Source organism: Rhincodon typus, chromosome 11 (genome assembly GCF_021869965.1).
Source record: "Rhincodon typus isolate 14 chromosome 11, sRhiTyp1.1, whole genome shotgun sequence".
In the NCBI taxonomy this organism is placed as follows: domain Eukaryota; kingdom Metazoa; phylum Chordata; class Chondrichthyes; order Orectolobiformes; family Rhincodontidae; genus Rhincodon; species Rhincodon typus.
Genome location: NC_063342.1, coordinates 28,748,362 through 28,763,020, shown reverse-complemented (window position 1 = coordinate 28,763,020; position 14,659 = coordinate 28,748,362). Strand labels below are relative to the sequence as shown.

At 38.3% G+C, this 14,659-nt stretch overlaps 1 protein-coding gene across 1 annotated transcript in view; it reads right to left on the bottom strand.

Annotated features, from left to right (window-relative positions):
- zpld1a (zona pellucida-like domain containing 1a) overlaps positions 1-14,659 on the bottom strand; it is a 31,679-nt gene that overhangs the window by 14,366 nt on the left and 2,654 nt on the right. Inside the window, exons 2-7 of the mRNA XM_020512361.1 lie at positions 12,967-13,187; positions 10,501-10,682; positions 10,324-10,396; positions 6,686-6,783; positions 6,514-6,594; positions 3,957-4,128 (exon numbers count right to left, since the gene is read on the bottom strand). Of these exons, the coding sequence (XP_020367950.1) occupies positions 3,957-4,128; positions 6,514-6,594; positions 6,686-6,783; positions 10,324-10,396; positions 10,501-10,682; positions 12,967-13,187 (827 nt within the window). The remainder of the gene's footprint in view (positions 1-3,956; positions 4,129-6,513; positions 6,595-6,685; positions 6,784-10,323; positions 10,397-10,500; positions 10,683-12,966; positions 13,188-14,659) is intronic.

Below are 14,659 nucleotides of genomic sequence, written 5' to 3'. Positions count from 1 at the left end.
GTTCTGTTTTTTTTAGATCTCATAATTGGTGTACTCATGTCATAGAGAGTTGCTTGTCACCTTACAAGCCATTTACTGTTTACCAGTAAAAACCGAAAGAACTGCGGATGCTGTAAATCAGGAACAAAAACAAAGTTGCTGGAAAAGCTCAGCAGTTCTGGCAGCATCTGTGAAGGAGAAAACAGAGTTAACGTTTCAGGTCCGGTGACCCTTCCTCAGAACTACTGTTTACCAGTGCTGAGTTCTCATCAAACCTCACAACTCTTTCATAGCCTTTCAGACATAAGGCCTAGCTCAGCAAGGAACTCATTAGGGATAAATTTAAACCTTGCCAAGGCTAGGTGGGTGTGGGTCAGGAGGAAAGTTAAGACTGGAAACAGAAAGCTTCCGTCAACCTTAAAACTTACAGTTTTAACAACCTGGGGTGCTGATGACCAAACTACTCCCATAAAGCAGCTTGATCAATGAATTAAAGAGACTATGTGCTTTCAATTTGACCATTTTTTAAAAAGTCCAAATTGTTACAGCTTTCTGTGTCTGAACCAGGCTGATGAAAGGAGATGGAATGAGCTGGATACACAACCTAAATGCCTTTACAGAACTGCTTGTAGGCCACAGGGAACTTGCTGTCTGCTTCATCTTTCTGCTGCAGGCTTCCCTGCCCAAATGGCAATAAATCTGCGTGACATCTGGGTAGGAAACATGGAGCAAGAATGTAATATAAACATCCTGCAGTTTAAAACAAACTGTGACACACTTGGGAAACTGATACTTCCAGGTTCCCTGTCAGGAACTGTTCCATCATTTCACTTCAAGACTGGAGCCGTATAAATATTAAAACTGTTCAAATTGTATTTACGGCTTAGTCTTGGCACCTTGACATTTCCCTGGGCTTCATGCATTGAATTGTTCTAGTTATAGGTGCAAGCTTGTCAATAGGCTATTGATGCTCACATAGATTGCAGTTTGATTACATATCATTTTGTACGCGAGGCTCAATGTACAGATTGATTTTCTACCAGCAGAAGGAGAAAGACAAAGGGCTGAATTTTACCAAAAAAATCAGCCAAGTGTCAATTTTGGGGAGTTTCATACAGTGTTTAGAAAATTTGTTAAAGAAACAAGTAGAAGTGGTATGGTCAGTGGAATGCTAAGCAGCCTTTGAGTAGCTGAAGGCAATCCAATATTATGAACCGATATTAGCTGCCCCTGGTTTTTCCAGAAATTTTGAGAAGGCGAATTACACAAATGATTTGGGGATAAGTGCTTCTTGTTGCAGAATGACGAGTCAGGAATAGAAAAGTCAGTAGGGTATTTCTTTAAGAAACTAAACCATATCAGAGGAAGTAATTTGTTTTAGGAGACTTTGGGATTATTGTTGGTTCTTCAATACTTCAATGTCTATGTCTTACATGATACCAAGGAAATACTAATTTACACTGAGCATAATCCACTGGTTGTCACTGAAAAATTTAAGACTCAGATTGCATGATTATTTAGTGGGATTATTTTATTGCAAGAATTCAATGTAAAAATTATTCAGATGTAATTGTCTATGCATTGTTTTGAGCATAAAATGTTGGAATAAGTCAAAGGGTTAAGAAATGCTAAGACTACATAAATTGTATATAGAGGGAGAAAGAATGAATGGATGTAGGTCTTGTGTTTTGTTGTTTGTTGTAATGAAACAAATTTTTAAAATAGTGTTTCATTTCTTTTAGGGTGGGGCAAATTATGTATTTTTGATTGTGCATTGATATGCGGGAAAAACTGTTGTAAAAACGTAGGATTGATGAAAGATTGCTGCACATTGGAAAAGCAAATAACCTGACACTTACTGTAAGTGCTGTTCACACAGCTGCTTGTTTGAATCTGGTTACTGTCGAGATTGAATTGGGAGTTGTTTATGAATAGAGCTTTGGCTGGCAACAAGTGGCTGATTTGTCTGTGGACTAATGACCAATCATTCAGAGTCTGGGAATATTTAAGCCAAATAAACATGACCTAAACTGGAAAACAGCTCCAATTTCAAAGTCATTTGTTACTTTGAAACAGGTATCCCTGTATATAAAGGGAAGATAGGAAGGTGAAACCAAAGACTTCTGTCAAGTTCAGTCTGAGCTCTTTTCTCCTTGTCCTTTTCACATTCATTGTCATGCAGATTCACATACAAAGAATCACATTTTATGTATTAGCAGGCAAAAAACATAAAAAGTTAACATTTTTTCCTCCTCTGTAATCCACATCTATTGGCAAGTGAAGCTCTGTACAAAGATCCAACATTTCCCTGATATTAGATACCTTACATGTTCTGAAATAAATGTGACAATGCATCATTAAGAACTTAAGAACATAAGAAAATAAGAAATAAGAGCAGGAAGAGATTTAGTAATTACCAAAACCTGCTTCACTATTCAATAAAACTATGGTTGAACTTCTACATCAACTCCATTTTCCTGTCATATCCCTTGATTCCGTATCTTCAAAAATTTATTGATTTTTATTCCAGTATATGCTCATCGATTGAACATGCATAGCTCTCTGGGGTAGAGGATTTCAAACATTGACAATCCTCAGTTAAGATACTTTCACTGTTATTTTGTTAAGTAGTGGCTCCTTGTCCTGGGAATATTCTTCAAGTTTCGTCCTCTGCAACCAGGGAAAATTGTCGCAAAAGACACAAACATTACAAGGCTCATTTTCTACTTAAGCACCTTACAGCTCCAAGCTCTCAAATTGAATTCTATAACTTCAGAAACTGACTGCATGGTATCTGTTCTCCATTTTTTTAATGTTCTTTGCTGCTACCCAACACCCTCCACCCCCCCACCCCCCAACCACCTACCCCACAGCCGTGTCTTGTTTACTTTGCTGTTAGTACAGATGACTCATTCTCTATAGGATAGGGGAGTTAAGGTCACAGTCAGATCAACATTGATCTTTTCGTAACAGTAGAGCAGAGTCAATGGGCTAAGTAGCCTACTCCTGCTACTATTTCTTAAGATGTTCAATTTATTTCTTTGTAATGCCATTGGAAGTTTTTGGCAGAATATGATATATTTTGTTTACTAATACAAACCCTGAAATTGAAGCTTATGAATTGTTGGGATTTATAAAATGCACTTAAAACAGGAGAGCATTTCAAGGTGCTTCAAAAAATCAAAAAGTTAGGCTAAACATGATACAATTGAGGCAATGTAAGGGGAGGGATGATGGTGGCATGTGGGCCAAGGTGCATTATATTGTTAGGTGAGGAAAAGAAAACCCTGGTAAAAGAAGTGAATTTTAATTGAAGTCTTAACAAAAGAGTGGGAGGTAATGAGCTGGAAGGATTGAAGGAAAGAATTCCAGGATTTGGGACCCAGGTAACTTAATGCCACTAGTATCGGGGCTATTGGAAGAAGGGATCAAGAAGAGGTCAGAATCAGAGGAATGAAAATCTTAGGAGCAGGTTACATAAATTGAGAGGAGTGACATGATAAGAAATTTAAATATACTGATGAGAATATGACATTTGAATTCTGGAAGCACAAGGAGTGGAATTAGCTCAGTTGTAGAGAACTAAAATGGACACAATGGGCCAAATAGCCTTGTGGGGACCTGTGATCTTCCTGTGATTCAACAATTTGAGGAAGGGATGACTGGTGAATGGAACGACTGGTGAATGGGACTTAGTGAGGGAAAGAACTTGAGTAGTAGAGTTTTTGAAAGTCTGAAATCTACAAAGAGTGCAGCATGTAAAACTGACAGCACCAATTAAGACTGGAAGTGATAAAGGCATGCAAAAAGATTTCAATGGTAGGTGAGCTGAGCAAGGAGACAGATGTTATGTCAGTGGAAGTTTGTGATCTTTCTAATGGAAAGGATTTGAAGTTAGAAGCTCCAATCAAAATATATAATTGGACATAATGATCTCAAGATACCTGTTCAACTTAAAAATAAATAATGCCACTTACTGGAGTCAAGAAGGGACAATCATCTGCTTTGCAAAGCTTTGTTACACAGTGTAAAAATACTGGAGACATCTTCTGGTTTTTGTGTTTCACAAAGCGAAAAACCTCAAAGGAGAATTTGCCCATCTGACTCCTTCCATTTTCTATAACTGTGGTCTGTGGATCTTTGGTACAGCTGGTTTAATTAATAAAGAGAAAAACAACGTTACCAAGCATGAGAAAGTTGGCCAGATATCCCAACAGCTACTAACATTAAATAGTTTTAACTTTGAACTCGTCCATGTAATTATAACGGTCACTAAACTCACAATAAAGGAATGAATGCTATGTTGAGACCACTTTGAGGAGCCAAGCATAACAGATGTCTGCATTTAACTTTCTGGGTGTAGATAAGTAACGTATTGATGTGTTATTGACTTTAACTAACACTTGGCCAAATGCTGAAATTAGAATATTTCGGTAATTGTTTTTGACTATTGTGGATGCATGGCTGAAGGGCCTTTTTTGTGCTGTAGATCTCTATGACTCTATGACTAAGCCGTGCCAATCCAAAATGATTCCTAATTCAAGCCACACAAACCAACATGATGCAATCACCTAAAATTGAATTCCTCTTTAGCAGGTTATTACTATTAAATTAGTTATTTTAAAAGATTGTTGTTGGATATTTTGCTTTGTTTGACCCACTGGTTGGCGCTTTGTATGGCATAGTAGGATTTTTTTGCAAATTTGTGCTTTCAGTGTAAATTGGGAATTTGGATATGTACCTGATATGAATTTCTGTCCATTAATTTCAAAAGATGAACATTGAGACTGTAAGCTCTGTGATTGTATGTATAATTGCTTAAAAACTCTTTTATCTTTTTGGACTCACCTCTTATTTCTACTACCTAAGTATATGTGTTAAATTTCTAATTCTTCTCATAGTCAGCAATTACGAAACGTTAATGTAAGAAAGCCTGTTTAAATTGGTTCCTTTTAAAACATATGTTCATTTGGGTCAGGGAGAAAGGTATCCACAAGGGAAGGGCTCTGTTTCTAAATGAACCATTTTGCAATGGACCAAAGGAGCAGGTGTATAAAGAAAGAGTCAGTTTTTTCCTCCTCATCCTGGAATTGAACAACTTGGGATATCCCTTATGTTGACACCATTGCCCCATTGTAAAACATCTCTATTCTTTCCTTGGTCTCTGTATCCATAAGAGTTTGTGTTAATGAAGTGGTCAGTGAGGTCTGAGGTAAAGAAGTGTGCAGTAAACAGGTAACCAACACTTTCGAATCGCCTGAGATCAGGAGACCTGCAGACCTGTGTCCTATACAGTGCATGAGTCATTGTGAAATACTTCCATTTAAAGGGCTGCAAATTGGTGGGTCTTGCATACCTCTCCATCTCAGGTCTACACATTTATCACACTCTCTCCAGGTGCAGTCACAGATATTTTCTTCCCCAATATGTATTTTTGATTTCCAGCAGAGTGGAAGGTGACAGTGAACACTCTTCACCAGTGAATTTCAGCTACCTGCTCTAGATGTCAGTGAGCTCCTGAGCATTCAGATCCACTTTCTTCCCATAAATCCCATAGGTTTTTCAGCTCCCTATGTCAACATTCGACCCATCCACAGGAGCCTACACTTGCCCATCCTTTCCCCTCCAGCCATTGGTAACTCAGATCACCATGTCAGGTGTGGTCATTAACTGACCTCTCCTTGAAGTCAGGGTGTTCCTGACAGTGGATGAAACCCCCTTTCATAATATCCTGTTCCCATCCATGTTTTTCCATACGTCCCTTATCCCTATTTCTTACAAATACAGATGCCCATCTTCACAACTCTTATTCCCTGTACCTCCCGGCTGTAACCCCAGTCCAATGGAAAACTAATCTGGTTCACTACTGTTCTTTAGGGAACGAAATCTGCTGTCCTTAACTGGTCTGGCCTACATGTTACTTCAGACCCTACCCACATTTGATTTACTCTTAATTGCTCTCTGGGCAATTAGAATAGGCAATAAATGCCAGCCCAGATAGCTATGCCCACATCCCATGAATGAATAAAAAAAATCCCATAAACAGGCTCCTGAGTAGTCTTTCTTCAGTAGTTGCCACCCCCTTGTTTCCCATCTTCCCCACTTCCTTTTCTCCTTTGTTTCTCTGGACTCTATTCTCCTACTTTGCAACTAGCATTTGTGTGCATGTAAACCATAAATACGTGCATGTTTGAGGGTCAGTTATTAGTTTTGTTTAGATGGGGTCTTAAGTTCAGAAAGAACTTAAAGGACTTTTCTTTTAAGATTGTACGAGAATGCCTTTGAATGTCTTTTGCAGTCACACTATTTTAAATGCTCGTTGAGGTAGTAAGCATACTCTTTCTTAAAAAGAGTTGAGGTGACATAAGGAATTGGAAGAAGGGTGTCATTCTACCCCATCATTGCCTGGCTGTGACATTACTTGTTACAAACCTTACCAAATGTATACTAATAATAGGATATAACCTGTGGATAGATGGCCAGAAAGCAGCATTGGTTCAATCCTTATTAATCTTTCAGAAAACACCAACTCACCTGAAGAAAAGATCATATCTATGTTCGTCATTTGGATTACCAGAGGGAGTGGTGTAACAATAATCCATAAAGACGTGCCATCTACACAATTGACAAGAGATTTTGTTTGTTAAATCAGAAATATTCCTCACATTTGCAATAGATCGAGTAAATGGGAATCGCACATGGTTACCTTCCATCTAGATTTGTAGCCTTCACAGCTGCATATACTTTGGTCTTCAAAGGTAAACCCACAGGTGGTATCACTAGAGGGAGATTGTAAGATGAATCCTGGAAAATACAAAATATCTTTTAAAGTTCTCAGAAACTTAATTGTCACCACTATCCAATTTGTAATGCATAGCTCTATGCGAGTATTGCGTTGGATGCCGATACCAAACCGTGAGTTGAGAAATGAACATTCAATCAAAATATCAAGACAGGTAATGTTGGAAATAGTCAGCAGGTCAAACAGCTCCCCCCTGACCTCCCCACCACCCCACCACCCCGCCACCCCCATCCCGTGTAGAGAGAAACAGAGATAATGAGCTGATTTCATATAGAGGCATACTGTTCAACTCCCTAGCCCAGAAAAAATGTCTGGTGCCATGTCAAACAAGGCCAACTCACAGCAATAACATTCTACAGATACCTTTACGTTGGTGAAAGTGGGATTTCTGCATCTTAGTGGGAGGAAGGCCTACCTTTGAGAACTGACAGTTATTTGATTTGGTCATTGGCTCAAACATTCCGAGCAGTGCCAAAGTTTAGTAGTAGATGCTATCAGGGTTGTAAAGTATCTCCATCAGAAGCAGTGATAGTAACTGTAGGTTTAGGCCTTTTAGGGCAGGAAGCGATTAGGCACTGAGAGAGGGAGGAGTGGGGTTGACAGAGAGTTAGCAAGGGAAAGTTTGAGGGCAGGCTGGGAAGGGGCAGGAGTAGACATCTTGGGGAGTGACCATAAGACTATAAGATATAGAGGCTGAAGTAGGCCATTCAGCCCATTGAGTTTACTCTGCCATGTAATGAGATCATGGCTGATCTGATAATCTGCATGCAGTGCCTCTGAAATAAGCAGAAGGGTATCCCCTGAATGATGTTCTCTCCTTTCCATCTTTTCAAAAAGGCCATTTTATGAACAGTCATTTCACTCTGGCTGGCCTTTCACTCAATTTGGGCAGTTAACGGCTCCTTGGGCTGAAGAGCACGTGATCTTATAGTGGGCACCTTACCAATCCCATTGTTAGTGGGCATGTGTTGGGCATGGGTGTGAAGGAGGTGGGCTGCGCACCCAAAATATTTTATGTACTTCTCCCATCCTTGATAATATGCCTAGCAGCAGGCTATAAATTTTAGCCCAGTGATTCCGAGCAATGATCTTTTGTCATTCCATGTACTCTATCAAAGTCTGTAATCTTATCTGTTTACTCTCCAGTACCAAACTTCTGTCTCCAGGTCACAAAGCAAATTAAATAAAACAGCTAAATATTCTATCACTTCTTCTTTCAATTTCTAACTCTGGACTGCTGCCCTGAACAAAACACCCTCTCTCCTGCCATGTCTCATGAAGTGTTTATTGTCTCACTCTGTACCTAATCACTCTGCATTCCAAACAGCAGAATAATTAATGATCCATGTATAATTTTGTTGTGTTTAATTCTGCTTCTTATTTATAAAGTAGACATTTTATAAATTATACCTAAAAGTCTGTCTGTAATATTGGCTGATTGCAATATTTCAGTGAACATTGATGTTTAGTTTATACATAAGCAGTGACAACACAAACTAATCAGATCCTATTTTTGTTTTTGTTTTCAGCTTACTCTCAAGTTTTTTTTTGCTAATCTGGCATTCAAAGCACTTTGAATCTGCCTGATGCTCCCACATGCAATACTTGATCTTTGCTTAATTCCTTCCAAACATAGCCCAGTCTTCTTTTAGCCTTCCTTCCCCTTAGGCATTGCTGGTGCAGTAATTATGTTGCTTAGCAAGTTATCCAGCATTCTGCACTAATAATTTGGAGCTGTGAATTCAAATCCCACATGGCTGCAGAGGAATTTAAATTTAGTTAATTCACTACGTCTGGAATGAAATGATGGCATTAGTAATTGGGTTCGTGCAATATCTTGATTGTTGTAATGACCTTTAGGAAAGGAAATCTGTTGTTCTTACTTGGTCTGACCTTTATGTGACTCCAGAATCATAAAAATGAGATTGACTCTTCCCAACCCCCTTAAGTGGCTTAGTATGCCTTCAGTTATGCACAATAAGTGCTGGGCTTGCCAGTGACATCTACATTCTGCGAATGGATAGAATGCAAAACACCCCCATCTAGTGCTATTTTCTTTTCACAGACCAAGCAATCTTTCGTTTCTCTCAGAACTCAGTTGCTATTCTGATGGCCTCCTTACTAATTCCCAGTTCCTCCTGATAAGAAAATGCTACTTCCTTGGGTCCAAATACTTCTGATTCCTCTGGATCCCAGAGGCCCTTCCATCTACTTCCTTCACTTTCTCTCTCTCACCCATGTATTTTTCAGTGCTTGTGGACAGGCCAATACAGTGCTGAACTGCAGCTTTAAATTATAACAAGAGGAAGACCATCCAGCCTCCACTGCAAGGTCCATGTAAGGTTCTGGCTCCATTCTCTCCCAATCAGGCCCACTCCCTCTCTTTGCTCTCCATTACCCAAGTTCAGGCATCCACATTCTTCCTCAAATCCTTCATCTTCTGGAAAACTTCACTCCATCTCCGTGTAGCCTCTGCCACTCGCAATACAAATTTTAAACAGTAATTCCCATTCTGTCAATAGCACTGGGTTTTGATGATAAAAGTTATGAATTGTGTAAAGTATGTGTGTGATGCATATACAGACTAAAATAAATATCAGCAGAGAAAGCAGAGGGTAGAGAACATCTTCACAAGGAAGGAGATGAAGTACAAGCTGCAGAGACAAATATAGAGACTACAATAACAGAAACTGAGAGAGTCATACAGATAGAGATGGAGGAAAGAAGACAAAATGAAAAATAAAGAGAGACCAATTGAGAGTCTGGATTGAATATGATACAAAACATACTTTTGTAGAAGTACGGTGCACGTATGGAATGAGCTGCCAGAGGAAGTGGTGAAGGCTGGTACAATTACAACATTTAAAGGGTATCTGGATGGGTATATGAATAGGAAAGGTTTAGAGGGATATGGGCTAAATGCTGGCAAATGAGACTTTTGCCATTAATTAGGGATTAATTTAGAATATCTGATCAGCATGGACGAGTTGGACCGAAGGTTTTGTTTCCGTGCTGTACAGCTCTATGACTCTAAATAGAGATATATTCTTAATTGTTTACAATTTCATCAATTCCTCTGAGTTCAAGCAGTTCCATTGAAATCTCTGTCAACTGATCACAGAAGTGATTTTGTCCAATAATGTGCATACAGTGTTGATTTAATGTGTGGTGTACCACCATAAGCTGTCAAGTGTGGAAACGTCTATAAAGATATCATAGTTTTGCTTCTCCTGACCTTCGTAGATAGTGAAAATTGGCAGTGCAGCACATTATCAGTAATGCACTGAAGTGTCAACCAGCTTGTAATGAAAGGAAATTCTACTATGATCCAATCTGATACCAAGTCAGTTAAGGAGTACAAAATGCAAACCATCAGGGTATGTGTAGATATAGAAATATATATGCTATACAAAAATTAAAATAAGTATCATTTAAGAATTATTTCTAAATAGCAGTTTTGTATCCGTTTCTTAATTTGAACTGTTCTGTAGAGTAATGTCTATATTGACTATTACTATTTTGTTAATATTTGACAAACTTACATTGTACAGGAGTAAATTCAAAGTACTGATAAATGTACCATTGCTGTCTTTCACTGAAATTGCTGCAGATGATCTAAAAATAATGTTGTAAAAGCACTTTAAAAACTGAACAGGAATGCTTGTCAAGAATGAAAACAAATCTGATGAAACATTTTTACAATTAAAATGTGAACTTACGAAGCAAGCTGGGTGTTGTTGATCAGGTACTCGAGTGGGTAGCTGCAGCTATATTTATACAGTAGCCCTGGTAGGTAGCTAATAATTGTTGGTGGATCTGGAGTGTCAATGTAACCTGAAATGTTCCCAAATTGCACCATCGAAATATTACCTAATGCATTGAGTCCTTGAGTAGCAGAGACCTACAAAATAGTTCATAAGACAACTTTTACTGATTTTAGACTTCCATATATGAGACACCCATGTACCTCTTGGGAGCATAATTTGACAAAGAAAATCTTAAAAGAGGAAGAGGAGTATTGGTTGATTAGTCATTCACTGGGATAAAACTTAAAATGCATTGGACTCATGTTCCTCTCATAAAATAGATGCAACAAAGGCAATGCAGCAAAGAGAAGGTCCATAGCCAAATTACACGTGAGGTCTGGTAGCATTGAAATTTGTTGGGCCAGTTTTTTTTAAGTGTCCTAGATATACTTTGGTGTCAGCTGTCCCTTGATTCAAGCCTGATATCTGCTCCGGATCATAGTTTACTGCCACAGGTCTTCATGTGCCTGAACAGGCCAGTTTTTAAGCCATGTAACTTGAGGCGCATCTGTGTGAATGTCTGGTCAGGTGGTGGCCTCTGGTTCTGGGTACACATCAATGAGGACTCTAAAGTCTGTTATGAATTGCTCTGATTTTGCAATGAGTTAGTTTCTTTTATTTATGCCTTAATTGTGTCTGTTTGTCTATTTGTCTTTTGTGTGAATGAGGTCTGAAAACAAACAATCCGGGTTTAAAATATAGACATTAGTTAGATTACTTTGTAGTTTAAAATTTCACTGCTAGAGTTATCGTATGTTTAATAAATTGTTAAGTCTTTTGTTTAAGATACAAAACCAGTTTCTGGAATTAATTATTCACATAGTCTGGGATTGGCTATTCAAAAGCCTGGTTAGGAGCCATTGGAGTAACTATTGAGTGTCTTTGATGGTTTTAGTTTTACGGCATTGTAAATACAAGGACAGAGTGGCTGATTTGGTTGTCTGTCTCTGTGGCATAACACCTGGTTCTCTCCATTGATTCATTTACTTGGTTGTCATGATCCTTTTCATCTGCTTTTTTATATTTCTGGTTATCACCTGTGATGCTGGCTGCTCCTTTGTATTCGCACTTACTTTCTGCAAGAGCACATACTGGTTCACTGTAAGAATAAAATAGCTACGAGAATTCAAACCATTCAAAGGGTATGTTGAATATTGTCAAAAGTGAAGATTCTGCATCTAGTTGCACATTCTCGTAAACATTTCTGGCAATGAACGTGCTGATTTTTGAAAAGAAACATATGCTCTGGTTGGAGCTGGTGTGATCTCTTCTTGTGTTGGAATGGAGTAGTGTTTCCCTTTTAAGGTTTGATTAGATCTTTGCATCCAGGTAAATTCTCTCCCATCCATATGTTTTCTCTCTCTCCACAACGGAAATTACCCAATCCTGTATGGTTTGATACTCTGGCAATCATTTTCTTTTCTTCAAACTTTCTTTCAAGCTTTCCTTTTAATTCTACTGGTACTTTGAATGGGGAATTAATCATTAGTTTCATCAGTGGATGAATGGTGATATGGTACGCCAACTTTGCAAAACGTCCGATAGTTTCATCAAGTACATTTGCACCAGGTACTGAGTACTTGGTGGCTCAGTGATTAGTACTGCTGCCTCATAGTACTAGGGACACAGGTTTGATCCCACCCTTGGGCGACTGTCTGTATTGAGTTTGCACATTCTTCCTGCGTCTCTCTGAATTACCTCTGGGTGCTCTGGTTTCTGCCCACAGTCCAAAGATATGCCGGTTAGGTGGATTGGCCATGCTAAATTGGCCATAGTGTCCGGCAATGTGTAGGTTAGGTGTATTAACCATGGAAAATATAGGGTTACAGGGAAAGGATAGGGCAGCGTGGGTCTGGGTAGGATACTCTTCAGAGGGTTGGTGCCTACCCAATGGGCCTAATGGCCTGCTTCCACACTCTAAAGATTCTATAAATGGAGCAGGGGGTAGGCATGCTCTGGAAGGGAAGGCCAGGATTCTTCAAACAGCACTGTGGCTTAAGGTAAATTTAGAATTTAAAAAAATACCTTGTGAAGAGCAGAAATCCTCCCCATATTCCTAAATTTCCCTCTCCAGTATGACCTAGTGTGCAGAAAGTATTGGTATCACTTGAGAATTAGTTGGCAAAGATTAGCGCTATTAGCCTTTTTCTCTGCTTTTGAGAGCAAGTCAATCCTGCATCAAAATAATCCATTTAGAAATATTGATTTGAATGCTTTATAACTAAAGCGAGGCTTCCCACAGATTCATACATGGAAAGCATTGGGTGTTTAACAAGATGACAAGCTCATACTGCATTTCAGTGTTTCTGTGTTTGAGGTATTTATGAAATAATACCTATAACCCATTGTTCATAAGTGAAAGAAGAGAGTTAATCTTACCACTAAGCTATTTCCACAGACTTCCAGTGTATTGAGGTTGATGGTGAATATGACAACTGTGGGAAAAGTACTGTTATTAATAAAACCCCTGCAATGTGCATTGCCATGTCTGCCATTTAATGCTAAATCTGTTTCTGAGTAGCCAGAGAACAGGACTGGACAAAAATTGATCTTGATTGTGATGGTCTGTACTCCACAAAAGACAAGGATGTCCTTTTCACCTGGAGGAAGAAATAATTAATTATTTCAATTATTATCTAATCAAAGACATTTACTAAGGACTGACTGATACACTTTGCTGACAACATACCACTTACTGCACTTAAATTTAATTTTGTTGAAGTATATTTGACAAATACATGTCTGGGATATAAATATAATGTTATAAGTGAAATAAATTTAATCAAGTGGTCAGATGGTAAGCATTCAATTCCTTTCTAAATTCTAGTAATATTATAAACTTTGCGAATGATGACAATTTATGTGGGTAATTGATTAGCATGAGAGTACAAAATAGCATGTAAAACATTCAAATCAATTACCTGGGTGAGCTGAAGAATGGTAAGTGGATTTTAATTTGGACTGATTGAAGGTTATTCAATTTGGATCAGAAAACGTGAAACATGGAAATGCAATGTAGGGAGTCCATGACCAACTTGAGGTGGAATTGGGAAAGGAAGGTATTTTGGTCTGATTTACCTTAAAGTTTCCACCACAAAATATAAATTAGGAGTAATGTGAAGTGGGAGACTTTTCCTTCTTGTTGCTGTGCTTTAGTAATTTCAAAAACACAATGGGACAATTATTCTGGTTGCATTTTCCATGATCTTATCGAACACGTTTCCAACTTGACTAAAAATATCAGACATGGAAAATTCTCCAGCTGTGTCACTAATACATAGAGATCAGAAAAATAAACCTTGCCTTGGGGATAGAAATATAAAGACAATTTGATTCAGTAAAATCATATCAGCTATTTTAACTTTGTGTAAATTCCTGCTAAGATCTCATTTAGAACATTAACATTGATCAACTTAGAATAGTTTACATAGCACCTCACTAAGAATGCTGAATTAGATATCTATGATATAATGAAAAGTGGACAATAGTAAATCAATTTCACATTTTGGTAAAACGTAAACAACTTCGATTTGCTATGACCCATTTTACACTCTCACATAAAGATTTATTTCACTGCTTTCAGGAGAAAAATAGGAAATTAGAATAAGAGTCAAAACAGCTGCAATTGAGCAATGTGAAACTATAAAATATGTTGCCAATAGTGACACAGTGGTAGTGTCTCTACCCCTAAACCAGGAGACCGGGGTTCAAGGCTTACTGGCTCCAAGGTGTATAGTAAAGTCTCTAAACAGGTTGATTAGGAAAATTAGTTTAAATTAAAAAAAAATAAATGCAAGTATAATGAATCCAAAAATCACACTGATTTCAGAATGAATTAGTTAAGCATCTCTCCTCAGACAGGCTGGCAGAAAGATTACTGAGTAAAATTAGAATTTTTCAGTTTTGGGGCAATATTTTCAAGTAACAGTCCAGACAGATTGGATTTACTGGCATTAACAACATTGACTATTTTATGTTGATTCAGAGATAGTGGGAACTGCCGATGCTGGAGAATCTGAGATAATAAGGTGTGGAGCCGGATGAACACAGCAGGCCAAGCAGCATCAGAGGA